A 14,939-nucleotide genomic window follows, 5' to 3' on the forward strand; every position below is an offset into this window, starting at 1 on the left:
GTGTGGTGGAGCTATCTGTGCCCAACTCATTTTCTAGTGAATACACCTCTACCCCGATGTAACGCAACCCGATATAACACGAATTCGGATATAACGCGATAAAGCAGTGCTCTAGGGGGGCGGGGCTGCGCACTCCGGCAGATCAAAGCAAGTTTGATACAACACGGTTTCACCTATAACGCAGTAAGATTTTTTTGGCTCCTGAGGACAGCGTTATATCGGGGTGGAGGTGTATTTAGAGTGGGGATCTTGAGTTCAAAACTTGTCTCTTCATTTTTTTTTTTCAGGAGTCTGTGTCTGTCCTGAATCTCTTCACCAGGATACGGTAAACCCCGTATTGCACACCAGGAGACCCCGGTACGATGTGCCAGGAGAAAACCACTAACTTGGCGTGCATGGAACCTCTCACTATCAACCAGCAGAGGGGAAGGGGGAGTGCCAGTGGGTTTGGAGGATGGACTTTCAAGATTCTTCTTAAATACATGATTGCGAACCATATTGGACAGTATTTGGGGTGGGGCTGGGAGGGTGATGCAACTATCAAAAGGTAAAGAATTCATTCTTCATAAAGGGGAACAGGTGCAAGAGGGAAAAACGAAAGTATCTAATTTTATACATTGGGTAGAGCTTGTGTGACGTGGACCATGATAAGGAAGACTAGGCCAAGGGCATCCCGACTGCTGCTTTGTAACCTCTGTGAGAGAGGAGTGCTCTGTGAGGGGGTGGGTTGGTTTGTGAGGAGGGTGTGGAATGCTGCTCTGGGTTCTTCATCGTTCTCTGATTTGACACACTTCTTCGGAAGCCGGAGTTAGCCAGACTGGATCAAACTTTACTGGTGGGAGAGGACAAAAGTTAGAACTGGGAAGAAGCCTCTCGCATGTAGAATGGGTATTGGTTTTGCTTGGGACTAATATTCCAAGTAGAAAAAAGGAGAACTGCTTATTTTCCTCAGACACAGTTTTCTCTTCCGTTTAAAAAAAATGACTAATACTTGACATGGACGTTCACCTAAGAGTTTAATTTTCAGCACACTTAGTATCTGGCTAAAATAATGGAGCTGAGAATTTTTAAAAAAGATTTTAACAGCAGCTGCCTCCTCTGTAGGAAAGATTACTGCACAATCCAAAGAGATGATTATTTTTTTAAAAAGAATTATTGATATTACACGTTCAAAGCTGGTCTCAAGACTTTTAGTTTAATGGGGAAACAATGGCTTTTTTTTAAAGACCCAGGAGTATTTATTTAGAGCTTTATGCTGTGTCAATTATTGCAGACTGATTGCTGCAGTGTCTCTATGAGGACAAAAGCAGTTGAGATGGATTTAGAAAGAAAGACTGTTGTGGATCTGTTTTCAAAGACAAAGGTTCTTTAAGATTGTTGCCTGTCTTCCACATGGGACGGAAGAAACATCATGTGTTTGTAAGTCTGTGTGCAAGGTATTTTAGGCAAGGGCGAAGTGTTGCCTTTTTTTTTTTTAAACTTCAATTAGGTCAGAGCCAGAGGCCCATTTTTAAGTTTCAGGAAGAGAGATCCTGCCAGTTTGTTGGAATAATGCAGTGAGGTGTGATGCTAAGCACTTGTGTGTGTATGTGCGTGTGTGTGTGTCTTGCTTTTAATTTAAAGAGAAGCTGTTATGCTTGCAGCAGCCAGTTCCTGTCTACTTTGTACATGTGCCAATGCTCGCCTGCTGTGCATCTGGCTGTTTGGCCCACCCCCTCGCCTCCTTTTGTAAAATGTGTGGATGTAAGTGCTGTCTCTTCTCTTGGCTATTGTGTATATAGACCTTGTCCTGTTGTACATAGTGTGTAGGCAGATACCTTCTTGCGAAACCAGCCTGCCCAGGTGGGGTGGGGGGGAGGGAAGGTGTGGGAGATACCTGCTCCTCTAGAGCAGCAGCGACCCCTTTAGAAAGGGCAGATTTCAGGTAGCAAGTCTGGCAGAGAGAATTGCTATGAACTGATTCCATTCACTGCAGCCTTGGCCCAGCGTGCCATTTCCAGCTAGCGCGTGGCTGTCGGGCTCTGGGGACTGAGTGCTTCTCGACACGGGGTTCCGTAGCAAAGCTGACGGCATTGGAGCCCTTAAAGCCAAAAATGGGACCTGAATAATCCCGCCGCCCCCTTCCCACGCTCCTCCAAAAACCATTTCAGCCCAGATCTGCTTTACTCTGGTTCTCGCCACAAAATTCCAAGGCACTGCAAAAATGGTCTCCTGATGCCTCTCTGCTGCTTGTTACGCGTTTGGCATCCTCCACCGTCCCATCACTAAAGCACTAAGGAATTGTTTGCCTGACTTAATGATCTGACAGGTTAGCATGTCTGAATCCAAGGCGTCCCTTGCAGTGAAACATGGTCTGTAACGGGGGCCTGTTCCACCCCTGGGGCAGTTATGGTGGAGAAAGGCCCAGAGGAAAGTAACGCACGTCTTCAGGCAGAGACTGGGAGGAGGGGGACTGTGGCTTTGTTCCTCGTTTGTGATAACTGTTCCCCAGTCCCCGAGCTCAATGTCCAAACCACCCACGAAACATTTTCCTCCTGGAGAAAAATCTGTAAATGGAGGGAAACAAGGGGAGTAAATTTGTCTCTGCTCGAGTTGTGTAAGTGTCCACTTAACGAGGAGGAAAACGGAAAGTGTCTCGTGCAGAGGAAAGGTGGAAAGTCTGATGGTGTGTGCAGGGATGGTTGGGGGGAGCGGTACAGGCTTGGTTGTGCAGTGGTCCTGGTAACTATCCTGCCAGTAAACCCCTCTCCACCCCCCCACCCCCCAATGCCACACGCTGGAGAGGAGCAAGCTTTCCTGTTTGTCAGGCGTGTGATCAGCCTAGGCTTGTGCGCCCTACGTCAGAGAGCCACCCTTGCTGAGGCAGCTGGTAAAAGGAACATTCGAACTCAGGGTAAGACGAGCTTTGCTTTTTATTGGGGAGGGTTTGCTGGGAAAGGGGAAGGGAGCAGACAGTCCCCTTCCTTTAGGCCTGCAGTGTTGGGTTTGGTTTTGAAGTAATCCCCAGAAATATAATGGAGTGGAGGGAGGAAATACCACAGAGAAATCGAGATGCTCTGGAGTCTGTGCTGCAGTTACGCATGGGAGCTTCCTTGTGTGTCGCACTGAAATCTCAAGCAGAGAATTGCATTCGACAGAGAGCTCAGTCAAGAGCGAGCATCCTTCTAGACGCTCAGTTTGTCATTCTCTGCTTCTAACAACGTTATTTCTGTCAGTGTTTCAGAACGATGGCGTTCCTAATCCTCTGCTCTGCGCGTTCCTAATCCTCTGCTCTGCTCTGCGCGTTCCTAATCCTCTGCTCTGCTCTGCGCGTTCCTAATCCTCTGCTCGGAAGGCTGGGCTGACACCTGCTTTGGGAGCAGGACAGGTTACTTTGTGTTCCTATGGTTCTGCTTAGCAGGGATGAGTAGTTGATTCCCGATCCCATAGCTGGTTTATGGTTGAGTGTATCGGCTACCCGGCTGGAGAGGTGGTGGGAGAGCAATGTTAAAAACTGTCGTTAGTGGACATAAAAAAAATACCAGCACAAATTCCCTGTTTCCCATGTGGTTGCTAAAGGAGGTGGTTTGCTGGGGCTAGTGGAGTGTCCTCAAAAGGTATCTTTCCAGGGGGTGGGGAGGGGTGCTGGGGGTGTTTGTGTCCAGAATCTCATGTATGCAACTCGTGTGAAGCGATTGGCTGCCTGGAGTGTGCTCAATAGTGTTGTAAATGAAAGAAAAACTCACGTACACTTATTTCAATGTATGAACCATAACATTTCTGACTTGTACAGTTCAGGCAGTTTGAAAGGTCTCCCCAGAGTTTATGCAGGTAAATTCTAAGAACTTGTGGCATTGTTACATACAAAGCATCATATGGTGGAAAAAAATACAGAGACCATTGTAACTTTTCATGTCGAGCAATGTAACTGGCATTAAATACATTGTCAATTTACGCCTGGTGTCGCTTTCTGTAAAGCTTCACGTGAAACTCGTGAGTGGTGATGTGCTTTAAAGTGCTGTGTGGATCCTGTGCTCAAGTACACGAGCTTTCCCCTCAGCCGCGTGGACTTCCCTGGGGCGAGGGTCTGGTTTGGAGAAGCAGGGCCAGAGAGACAGTGACTGTGTCACTTTTCAAAATGTTCTATTCCAAACCATTTTCATTGGTGTACAAATCAAGTGATGTTTCATCCTCTTCTCCTCCCCCCCCTCCCCCCAAAACCCAAACAGATAACAAAAAACCCTCCCCCTGCTGTGATCTGAAAACCCGGCTGAGGATTCTGGGGCTGGCGGGCAGTTTTTAATGCCGTGCAAACCAGGATGGAATCTGTCTTGCTCCAGTCTCTTCTCCCGTGGCCGTGATGGCTTCTGTTGCCCTAATAAGACACAGAGAGGGAACTGGTATGTTGACTGGCCTGCCAGCCTGGCTCTTGCTCTTACGCGTGTAGACCCGGGACCCGTCCACTTAGCATTTGTCAGCACTGTTAAGCAGATACAAACCTTGCCTCTCAGATCTGACAGCTAACTACAGTGCTAATGAACTGGGCTCTTACTGTACAGACTTGTACAGATCCCAGAGTGTTGGCTATGGCTGGAGAGGAAGCACGTTTCTCACAACAGCATGGCTTTGGGATGCTGGAACAGAACGTGAGACAGCGTCTGCGGAAGCTATTTTACTGACTAACTGATGTCAGTAATGATACCCTGAACGTTGCCTGGGCCACTCCTTCCACTGGATGCACTTCTGGCCTGCCCACCTCTGGCTCCCGTGTTTTATTCCCCTGGAGAATCCAGGCCAGAAAATCTACAGCAGGGGTCTGAGGCTAAAGACTCAGGACGGGTCACGTCTGTTCTTCTCTCCTCCCCCCTCCCCTAAATCTTCTTCAACAGCGACAAGTTTTTTGAATAAAAAATGGGGCCAGGAGGGCAAGGAGCATGTTCTGCAATTGGATCCCTGCGTGTGCATCCCCCAGCAGCGTGTTTTGGAAGGTGTGCTGGCGCCAGCCCTCGGGCCTGAAAGCTCCTGCAATTGCTTGTGATCGCTGGAGAGGGGGGTAGTCAATTCTGTTTTGTCAAGGTCCAAACTTCTTTGTCAAGATGTAGTCAAGGTCTGGACTCCAGAGAAACACAAGTGCCCCTGTTCAATGAACACGTACAATGCTGTGAAATATACCCAGGGCCTATATTGCTTATATTTTTACTGCATTAAGTGAAAAATAAAATCAAACCACAGTATAACCTAAAAATAACCTCCAAGGAAGATGTAATTTATCTGAGACTTTGAGAAAGTACTTAAATAAAATGTCAAACATGCAAATATTAGCATTAAAAACTTTCAGGCAACTGTTTCAAGTTTTGAATGAGTTTTGTCAAATACTGTTATTGTAATGTAGGCATATCTACACATAGATAAACACGTTCAAAACTTTTCAGGCCTTTTGTGGTTTATTTAACATAAGTATCAGTTTTATTTGAAAGAAAATGACACTTCGTACATATGAACTCTTTATCTTTTATGAGTCAAGTCTTTCCAATAACATACACACCCACCTACATGTTTATTAAGCAAAAAAGAACCATGAATGACTGTGAAATCCCTGTTAAAACTAGTATCACCACTGAAAATGTAATTTTATACAGCAACACAAATGTAAAATGAAATAGGTGTGAATAATATATAACGATTCTAGTGCTCGCCAGCAGTGGGAAAAGTGACAGCTCCTCTGCTGGACAAGGGCCTGGAAGTTTGGAGTGAGTTCAGTCCAGACAAGACGGAGGTGACTGCACAGATGATCGGTCAGAACAGAGCGATTACGAGATTTAATGTTCAGTGTTGCGAATGCGACTCACACACGTTGCACCAAACAGCCAAAATGGTAAATGCCGCCTTCCTCGAGTGTGGATACGTGGAGTCCGGCACAAGAGTTGTCCAGAAAGTTTCAGACATAGTTTCAGTGCCGCATCTTAATCACATCATCTGCTTGTAAATCAATAAGCTCCAGCTGGAGTGTTGCTTTTTCAACATCTGAAAAGAATGCTTTTGCTTGATCCCACCAAATACCATTTGCTTGTACCACGAATGGGTTCCTTACAAACAGGACAATGTCTTTAACATTTTCAAATTCTTGGAACCTCTGCTGATTCACAGCTGCAGTGTCCCGGCCGCTTAGCAACGATGGGAAATGCAGCATCTCCCCAGTTGTGTCTGAGCATGGCAGTTGTCTGAAGGCAACAACGCTGTCTGTCTTCTCTGTAAAAGGTTTCAGCTGTAGTAACCATACACTGCTTAATAATGTCTGCATCCGTAAAAGGTTTCCTGTGTTTTGACATTACCCACACGCACCTCGACGAAGTTTCAGTCGCCTTTTCCTGAGCACAAGTAGCCTTTAAAATAATATTTGTGTTCTGAAAATATGCATCCGTTAATGAAGCAATCTTGTCTCATCTTAACCGGGAAGCCAGTGAGTATTTGTGGTCAGAATCCTAGTGCCGTTTGATGTGCCTGCTTTTAACACCAGCCAGTCTCTATGCAAATTAAACACACTGGTCGACCCTTTGGGTGTTGTGGGAAAATAACAGTCGGCATTAACCCCCCTCTGCTTTAAATGAACAGTTTCCAGTGTCAACTTTCCTTTTTTTGTTGCCATTTTTAACCACGGTGCCATTACATGTCCTTGAAAGCCCCGGCAGTGGGATTCCCTTGGGTCCCCTTTGCTCCTCCTGCAGTTCTGGTATATTTTTGATATTAAAATACTCTCTGGGAGCCCTTTTCATAAGCCCCCATCAGAATGAATATATTTTCAAAAATGAAAACATTTAACATTGGGTTTTGAGTTGAAATGCTGATGCAGCCGTTGGTTCAGTGTTTTCTTTTCTTCGGGATCTTAAATATCACGTCAATGTAGTGTCATCGATCTGTTCAACAGAATCAGCCTGGCTTTACCCCTCCAAAGCCCCGAGTCCCGGCACGATTCCTGGCAGGGCTGAAGCCGCGAGTCCCAGCGGGGCTGACGGGGTGCAGGGGGGAAGAGAGAGGCACAAGAGCCCTCTCCTTGTGCCAAGAGGAGAGGGAGGGGAAGAGCAGAGCTGCTGCAAGCCCCTGAACTCTCCTCTCTCCTGGAAAATGGCACCTGCTGCGGGGCAGGGGCAGCCCTGATTAGCAGCAAGGGGACAAACAGCCACTCCCAAGCAGACGTTTTAATTGCAGGGTCTGTAACCCAGCGGTGCCATTTTAGATTTTGATTGGGGCGGTGGGTAGCGTTCCAGGGGCTGCTTGGCTCCCACCCCCAGGCAGCTGGGCTCCTGCCGTCAGGGTTTAAAGTCAGGTGCACAGACTGGAGCTGGATAAATGTTTGGGAACCCCCGTTACCAAGCCCGAAGCGCTGGTCCCCGCAGGCCTCAGGCAGGGCTGAAGCCTGGAGTCCCACACGCTGCTGATAGGGCTCCCCCAGTCTCAGCGCGCCTCAGGCTGGGCTGCAGTCCCAGTGTGTTTCCCGGCACGGCTGAAGTCCCAACTCCCTGCGGGCCTCCGGTGGGGCGTCAGCCCCGTGGGACGTGCTCCTGGACTCGAGGCTTCAGCTGCTAGGAATCCGAGCTGCAGCCCCCTGGGAAGCACCTCGGGACTGAAGCCGTGAGCCCCCGTCAGCCCTGCGAGCCGCTGAAAAGGCTCTCGCCGCCTGGATTTGGCCACCTATTGACACCCCCGTGCAGGCAGCTGGAGCAGTCGCCGCAGAAGTCACACACAGTAAGACTCACATACACCATAACAAGGGAAAATCCCCACTTCGGCACACTTGTCTTACTAAACAATAATAATCCATGCAGCTGTGTGTGCCAAGATGGGGCCAACCGAATCCTCAGGCTTCAGGACAGAAACTGATCACAGGGGTCAGGAAGGAATCGGTTCCCCATCGGTGCTACTGGACACCCCAGGCTAGGCACTGCGTGTAGCCGGGCCGTTGTCTCCCTTTGAAGGAAGAAGTGCAGATCTCAGCTTGCCCGTTGAGCGCGCTAGAATGCCCTTTGTGGCGGAGGGAGGTTTGAAATGACTGGTTAAAGGAGGTTTCCGCTTCCCTTGTGAGTTCAAATACTTTGTGCTTGAAAGACACAACTGAGGGAGCTGATTGCTGCTGGAGTCCCCTGTACCTCACTTTTCTCCTGGGCACTATCTACCCTACTCCAGCGGGCGCGATGCCATACTGGGCATCCTGGCTAGGTGGTTTGGGTGCTGCAGGGAGGCTTCTCTGCTGGAGGTAGGATCTGGACATTGGGGTGAAAACTGAATTCTCTGCAGCCGGGCCAGAAGCGTTCACGGGTGGGGGGTGGGAACTGAGTGAGTCGAACGGACGAGGGTGTAACGTAGCCTGGGGTGGGTCTGGCAGCCCGGGCTGGGGCGGCTGCAGTGCTGCCTGTGGCGAGGGAGTGGTTAGTGCCCCTAGCTGCGATCTGCGACCCTTTTCACGGGGTGGGTGGGTGTTAAGGCAGGTTCTGGCCGGATCCGATCCTAGGGCACCCTGCCTCATACTGCAAGGACATACGGAGGAGCCAGAAGAAAACCTTCCCATTCCCCCGGAGGGGATGGTCCTGCATCCTGCCCCCAGGGGGGCTGCCCGAAGCCTGCCACTCTCCGCCCTGGGCACCCTCCTGGCAGACAGTCTAGCTGCTTCCTGCTTTGCCAGCCTGCCTGGTTGCTAGGGGATGGTTGCCAGGCTTGTGTTGGGCAACAGTAGCCCAGGAGGCTGACTGGCTGCAGCAGTGAGCTGGCAGCAGCCCGGGCAGGGGCGGCGTGGCCTGCAGGAGGCAGGCACGGAGGGATGGATTTGGAGGCAGACCGACCATACGTCCCTCAGGGGACGCTGGAGACAGACTTCCCGACCCCGTTGTACAGGTGAGAGGCTCGCCGGCGTCCGCCTGCAGGTCTCTGGCTCTTCTAATACCCGGAATCCCTCGCCCTCCTGAGTCCCAGTCCCAGCTCTGTCACTTCGCCTCGCTGGGCCTCAGTTTCCCCAGTGGTAGAGTGGGGATGATGGGCTGCTCCCAGAATGCCGTGGGGGGGGGGTGTCTGCGCCAGGCAGTCAAGCTGGCGGCCAAGAGGGAACAGAAATACCTCTTCAGCGGGGATGGGACGCAACCCTGAAACCAGCCCTTCACTACCCCGCTACCCCTCACTGCCGGCTGTTCTCCTCCATTACCAGGTTCTCAATGGACCCCCTGCCCCCAGTCCATGTAAATCTCAGGCTCCTGCATGTTGCGTGTGGCTGGCAGGCAGCCTTTGCCTCCATTAGACAGCAACTGGTTACTCGCTAGCATGTGTGTGTGTGTGCTCTGATCCCTGGGTGAACCAAGGATACACGTGTGCGTGTGTGTGTGTGCGTGTGTGTGTGTGCTCTGACCCCTGGGTGAACCAAGGATACACGTGTGTGTGTGTGTGTGCGTGTGTGTGTGTGCTCTGACCCCTGGGTGAACCAAGGATACGCGTGTGTGTGTGTGCTCTGACCCCTGGGTGAACCAAGGATACACGTGTGCGTGTGTGTGCGCGTGTGTGTGTGCAGGGCCGGTGTAACCATTTAGGTGACCTAGGCGGTCGCCTAGGGTGCTAGGATTTGGGGGGCAGCATTTTCTTCGGCAGCAACCACAGTGGCCAGATCTTCGGCCGCCCCGCTCGCCGCTGGCATTTAGGGGGAGGGAGCTGGGGCAGGGGAGCGCGGGGAGGGCCGCCTGCAGCAAGTGGGGGGGGGGACACGCAGGGGAACTCCTCCCCCCTGCCCCGCCTCCTCCCCGAGCACGCCGTGGCTGCTTCACTTCTCCCGCCTCCCAGGCTTGCGGCACCTGAGCTGATTGGCACCGCAAGCCTGGGAGGCGGGAGAAGTGAAGCAGCGATGGCGTGCTCGGGGAGGGGGTGGGGGGGTGCCTCAGGGCGGGGGCTCGGGGACGGGGGAAGGCACAAGGTGGAAGTTTCGGCTAGGGCACGAAACATCCTTGCACTGGCCCTGTGTGTGTGTGTGTGTGTGCGCGCGCGCGTGCACATGTGTGTTCTGACCCCTGGGTGAACCAAGGATACGTGTGTGTGCAACCCCTCCTTCGGCGGGCGCTAGCGCAGTGACGGCTCCTTTCCCCCGCAGTGACGAGTACCTCGCGCTGCACGGGCCCCGCAACGCCCCCGTCCTGAAGCAGGCCGTGCGCTGGAAGTGCACCCCCATGGGCCGAGACGCCATCCCCCAGACCTGGTACACGGGGCTGAGCAACAGCGACAACCGAGACGCCTGGTACACGCTCAGCAGCGGCCTGAGCCGCGAGGCCTCCCACCGCTGGGCCTGCTCCCATGCCGAGAGGGAGCGGAAGACCTTGCCCCCTGGTAAGGAGGTGGGGCTGGGGGCAGGGGCGCCGTGTGGAGACGGAGAGCTGGAAACCCGCCCTCCGTCTCGTGTCCTGCACCGCGCCCGTCTGCAGAGCGAGACCGTTCCCAGAGCCGGTCGGCACAGGGGGCCCAACAGCCCGAAACCCTGCAGCTGCTATGGCCACTGCTCCGTGTCCGCTTGCAGCCCGGCCCCGCGGGAGCCCCTTGCAAACCCTGCGCTGCCTGCCCAGGGCGACAAGCCACTGCCAAATGCCTCCCCTGGAGCCCGGCACCAGCCGCCTGTTTCCCACACTCAGCCTGTTGATACCCACAGCTGGCTCCTGTCATCGCCCGGACGGGTCTCGCTCTGCAGACCGGCCCGGTGCTGAACAAGGGCAGGCGAGTTTTCCCACAATACATGCAACAGCTCAGTGCAGCGCCAAGAACCGGGGGGTGACCCCAGCGTTCCTAGCACCTTGCCCGGGGGAATGCAGCACCAGCGAGGGCACAGTAACTGGGGGCGAATGTGCAGGGTGGCTGCTCACTTCTGAGTCTTGCACTGTGGCAGGAATCCTGGGTTCCATCCTAGCTCTGCCCCCAACTCGCTGTGTGACCTGTGGGTCGGTCACCGAACCACGCTGTGCCTTGGCTTCCCTGCCTGTAAAAGGAATCGTGAAGATGAATGTTTGTGCAGCCCTTTGAGATCCTCTGATGAACAGGGCTGTGGAAGTGCAAAGGCTGATAATCATTGATCTGAAAGTTTAAATCGTATTTCCACGCTGGTCTCTCTGAATGCTCCTCCCATGCCAGGTTCCCAGCTGGGCCAGCGCTGCTTGGCACTGGAATCCAGAAGAGAGCAGGGGCTTAGACAGAACCTTCCTTGAAAGCTTTCTGCTCTGACGCTCATTGGTGCTGCATTCCCTGAGGCATCGGGCTACTGATCGCAGCCGGCGGGCTACTCATCTGTAGTGTCCTTAAGACACATTTGTAGGATGCTGGGAAATAGAACATCTAATCGTCCTTTTCAAAAATCTCTGCTGAGGCTTGCGGCGGCAGGGGACTGGCCTCGTGTTGTGTGTGTCCAGCCCCTAGCGCACAGAAACTGGAGTCAGGGACTAGGACTCCACTGGCATGGCAACAAAACCCTGCAGCAGTGAGTCTCCGAGTCCAGGGCTTCAAACTCGGCCTCGTGCTCCGGGGCTGGAAACAGCTGTACAGACACTCTCGTTTGCCTTCTGAGACCCATGCCGCGCTGGGTCCTGGAGCTGGAGCCGCTGTTTCCAGCCCGGGAGCGCAAACCCTGGGGGAACAGGGCTGTAGCCCTGGCCTCTTACACTCACTGCCAGGGGGCAGGGGTCTTGCAGTGTAGACGTGCCCCAAGGCACGTCGCTAATAAAAACAACTACTAAGAACGTGCCTACGATGTGCTGAAAGAAACCTGAGCGACGACCTTGCAGCTTCTCCTTTCGTTGTGCTCGATGCGTGTTAAACACGTCATTGGAGCAGCCATTGAGTAATAGCCCCAGCCAAGGCCCTAAAAGCTACTGGGCCGACTGCCTGCTGCCCTGTGTCCGCACACCCCCAGCTGCAGGGCCACGGCGCGTCAGGCCGGTTCTGCGCTCGCTCTGCCCTGGGGTCAGAGCAACGGGGGAATCACGTCTGCAGTTTTATAGGCCCTGGGAGTCTCATCTCCAATGAACGCGGAGGTGACGTGGCTCCAATGCAAATTCATGGCATGGGACGTTAGGGGCTGAGCTGAGTGGGGCAATGGCCCTCTGCCTAGATGATGAGTTTTTAGTGTGTGTGTGTTACCCTAATGCCTGGAACCCCACCGTGCTGGGCACTGGGCGAACACAGACCACGGAGCCGCTCCCTGCCCTGAAGAGCCGCCTGGCCAAGACGAGACAACGGCTGGATACAGGCCCCCACGTGAGCGCACGGAAACACGGCGCTGAGCAGCACCACCAGCGGCCTAATTGCTGGTGGCTTTTTGTAAAAGAACCTCTGGAGTTGACCCTGATTCCCAGGCAGGGCTGCTGGGACCCCCTCTAACCGTGCGCGTAGGCGGGAGCCTGGCTAGCCGGCCTCGTGGGAGCAGGGGCCGGGATTGCACCAGAGCTGCAGTAGTCAAGGCCAGGGGAAATGCAGGCTTTCCCCAGGGGCAGCGTCAAGGCCGTGCCGTACGCAAGCGACGCTGCAGGCAGTGGTTGTGGGGGGGCAGGGCTGAGGGCGCCCCAAGGCTGTGGGAAGTGGGAGCAAGTCGAGGCTCCGATGCTCCGCATGAGTCACGCGCCCGTCGCTGCTGCTGCGTATCTCCCCTTGTGGGAACGGGCCGGGGCCCTCGGGGGCATGTCGGGGAATCAGGGCCGTGCTGCACACCGGGCACTCGGGGTCGGTACGATGCACCAACGGTCCAGCAGGGGGTGCTCACGTTCTTTGCACAGCAGCTGGAAGGACCTGGACAGCTGTGCTGGGAGCTTTGGCACCTGTTTTGGAGGTGGAGAAGGAGCTCTGCTCTGCACTGCGGCAGGACTCAGGCCCCAGGGCCGGTCACCACGGCTCAGGGCGTGAGGCAAGTCAGCACGACGGAGCCACGCTGACGGTGTGATGCAAAATTGCATCAGCTGGGCCTGAGACCTCTCTCTGCCCCCACGCCTCCCACCAGCCCATCTTTCCAGAGCCCCACTCCTCCCTCTCTGGGGAACGCCGGCTCAGTGTCGAAAGCTCTTGTGCTTCACGGGAGGGTTACAAGACACACAGTCGCTCGCTTGTGACCTCCTGGGAAAGTCTCCTTTGGGGCTGAAATTGTCTGTGCCCGGCCCTGACCCCCCAGGTGACTCTTTGGGCTGTTTCGGGGACATCGGTTTTCAAGTAACTGACAAGCTGAGGCCAAGGAAATGTATTTCCTATGCATTTAAACCCAGTATTTTGGGTGATTGCAGGCTGCCTGGGCTGTAAAATCTCACACTTTGCATGTGCTGGTGGCTAACCAGCCCGTGGAACCCCTTGCCACAAGGCAGTAACACGGCTGGCGGTTACATGGCTACAGGACAAGGCTCAGAGCTGGGGTTATTAGGACTGGCCAGAGCTGTGTTCAGTAGGATGGTAAATAATTCTAAGGCAGGTGACGCGGCGGGTTCAAGGCTACCTGGCCGAGCTCAGCAGGAGCGGCCCCTGCTGCGAAGCTCAGTCCCACCCCGGCTGGGAACGGGTGCTGGGGCAGGCTGGGCATCTCCTCGAGCCGCGCCTGGCTGGCTGCCCTCCCCGGTGACTCCGCTGTGCTTGTGTTGCTCCAACAGCCTATGGCCAGCACCTGCGGGAGGTGTCGTGGTTTGACCCCGTGGTCCCTGCTCAGTACCTGGAGCCCAGTACCAGGTGGGGGGCCTTCCGGTGGCAAGACAGACCCGTCCTAGGAAAGGAGCATGGTAAGCGCGTGGGGCTTGGATCTCTAGGGCTGGGGGGGGGGAGGGGGCAGAGCAGGTCACTGCCTCTGACCCCGGAGGGACCTTTTGCTGCTTCCGAGTCTGCTCCCTGTCCCCCACTCGCCATGTCCCCCCACCACCACCACACACACGCAGGGGCCGGAGGCAGTGGGTTGGGGGACTCCTGGCTTCTGCCCCTCACGCCGCCATCAGCTGCCTTGGGCAAATGGCTTTCCCGCTCTGGGCAGGGCTATTGATCCGGCCCCGCCTTTGCCCGGGTGCCCTGGGGACGAGTCTCTTGCCATTAGCCTGAGAGCATGTAAAGGGGGAGGTGGGGCCGGGTGCAGCCTGCCCCCCCCGGCCTCTCACAGGTGGGGCACGTCCCTTCTCCTGTCCCCCAGCCGCGAAGCAGCTCCCGAGCGCCCTGGGGAAGGGACCAGCAGTGTTAAACCAGGGGCGAGGTCTGGCCGGGCAGGCCCCGGGCTGCTCCAACGTCTCTCCCGTGCCCCCCACTCACCTGCTCTCTCCTCCCCTCGCCAGTTGTCAACCGCAACCGCGCCAGCAGTGAGCTGAAGGGCCGCGCTGGCTACGTCCCCTACCTGGCTGCCCACACGCCCGCCTGCACCACCAGGGACCTCCGCACCTGGACGCTCTTCAGCCACCAGCCGTCCACCCACCAGTAAACGCTGCTGTGCCCCAGGCTGCCTCCGTGGGGGCTGGGGGGGGGGGAGCGAGTGGGGCTGGGGGGGGAGTGAGTGGGGCTGGGGGCTGCGTCACTCCCCATGGCCCGAGTTGCTGGGCTGCCAGGGGCCCTCCCAGTGTCCTCCTGCAATGAGCCTGGCTCTGGGCTTGTGGCTGGCAGCCCTGGGTACTCGCGCCAGGCCTGTGTCTGTGCAGGCTGAGCTGGCAGCAGGCCCTTCCCACCCAGGCACCTGCCTCGGCCGCCGTGCCACCGCCAGCGGGTTCCCCCGGGCACACAGCCTCGCCCCACGGGGAACTCCTGGCTGCCTTCCCAGCTCTGCCCCACGGCTGAGCCCTGGGGCCGGAGTGAGGGGCAGCCAGAGGAGTTAACAGCCCCCCCCCACGCTGTTTGTTGCTGCCCCGGCCAGGCGCTGGTGCTGCGTGTGGGCCCCGTTCCCCCTTCCCCTGGCAGCAGGTGCCAAGGGCAGAACCTGCTCTGGGCTCCTCCCCCCACTGGCCTGG

The 14,939-nt window shown here is 55.1% G+C and overlaps 2 protein-coding genes across 7 annotated transcripts in view; both read left to right on the plus strand.

Moving 5' to 3' along the window:
* Positions 1 to 3,933, plus strand: part of FZR1 (fizzy and cell division cycle 20 related 1) — a 38,205-nt gene extending 34,272 nt beyond the window's left edge. For all 6 annotated transcript variants that reach the window (XM_044998659.1, XM_044998658.1, XM_044998662.1 and 3 more), the window contains exon 14: positions 288 to 3,933. In XM_044998659.1, the coding sequence (XP_044854594.1) occupies positions 288 to 329 (42 nt within the window). In that variant the 3' untranslated portion in view covers positions 330 to 3,933. The remainder of the gene's footprint in view (positions 1 to 287) is intronic.
* A 4,776-nt stretch (positions 3,934 to 8,709) lies between these two features.
* On the plus strand, positions 8,710 to 14,468 carry C24H19orf71 (chromosome 24 C19orf71 homolog). The gene is made up of 4 exons (XM_044998906.1): positions 8,710 to 8,865; positions 10,100 to 10,332; positions 13,614 to 13,739; positions 14,277 to 14,468. The coding sequence occupies exons 1-4, from the start codon at positions 8,792 to 8,794 to the stop codon at positions 14,417 to 14,419; spliced, it is 576 nt and encodes a 191-aa protein (XP_044854841.1). The 5' UTR covers positions 8,710 to 8,791; the 3' UTR covers positions 14,420 to 14,468.
* Positions 14,469 to 14,939: the final 471 nt, after the last annotated feature.

The sequence above is a fragment of the Mauremys mutica genome, chromosome 24 (assembly GCF_020497125.1).
Source record: "Mauremys mutica isolate MM-2020 ecotype Southern chromosome 24, ASM2049712v1, whole genome shotgun sequence".
Taxonomy (NCBI): Eukaryota; Metazoa; Chordata; order Testudines; family Geoemydidae; genus Mauremys; species Mauremys mutica.

What these genes read in the sequence shown, in the direction of transcription:
- C24H19orf71 (XM_044998906.1), top strand. Translation starts at nt 8,792, where the DNA reads ATGGATTTGGAGGCAGACCGACCATACGTCCCTCAGGGGACGCTGGAG. An exon ending in TTCCCGACCCCGTTGTACAG is followed by an intron (nt 8,866 to 10,099) that starts GTGAGAGGCTCG and finishes TTTCCCCCGCAG; the next exon opens with TGACGAGTACCTCGCGCTGC. An exon ending in GCGGAAGACCTTGCCCCCTG is followed by an intron (nt 10,333 to 13,613) that starts GTAAGGAGGTGG and finishes TTGCTCCAACAG; the next exon opens with CCTATGGCCAGCACCTGCGG.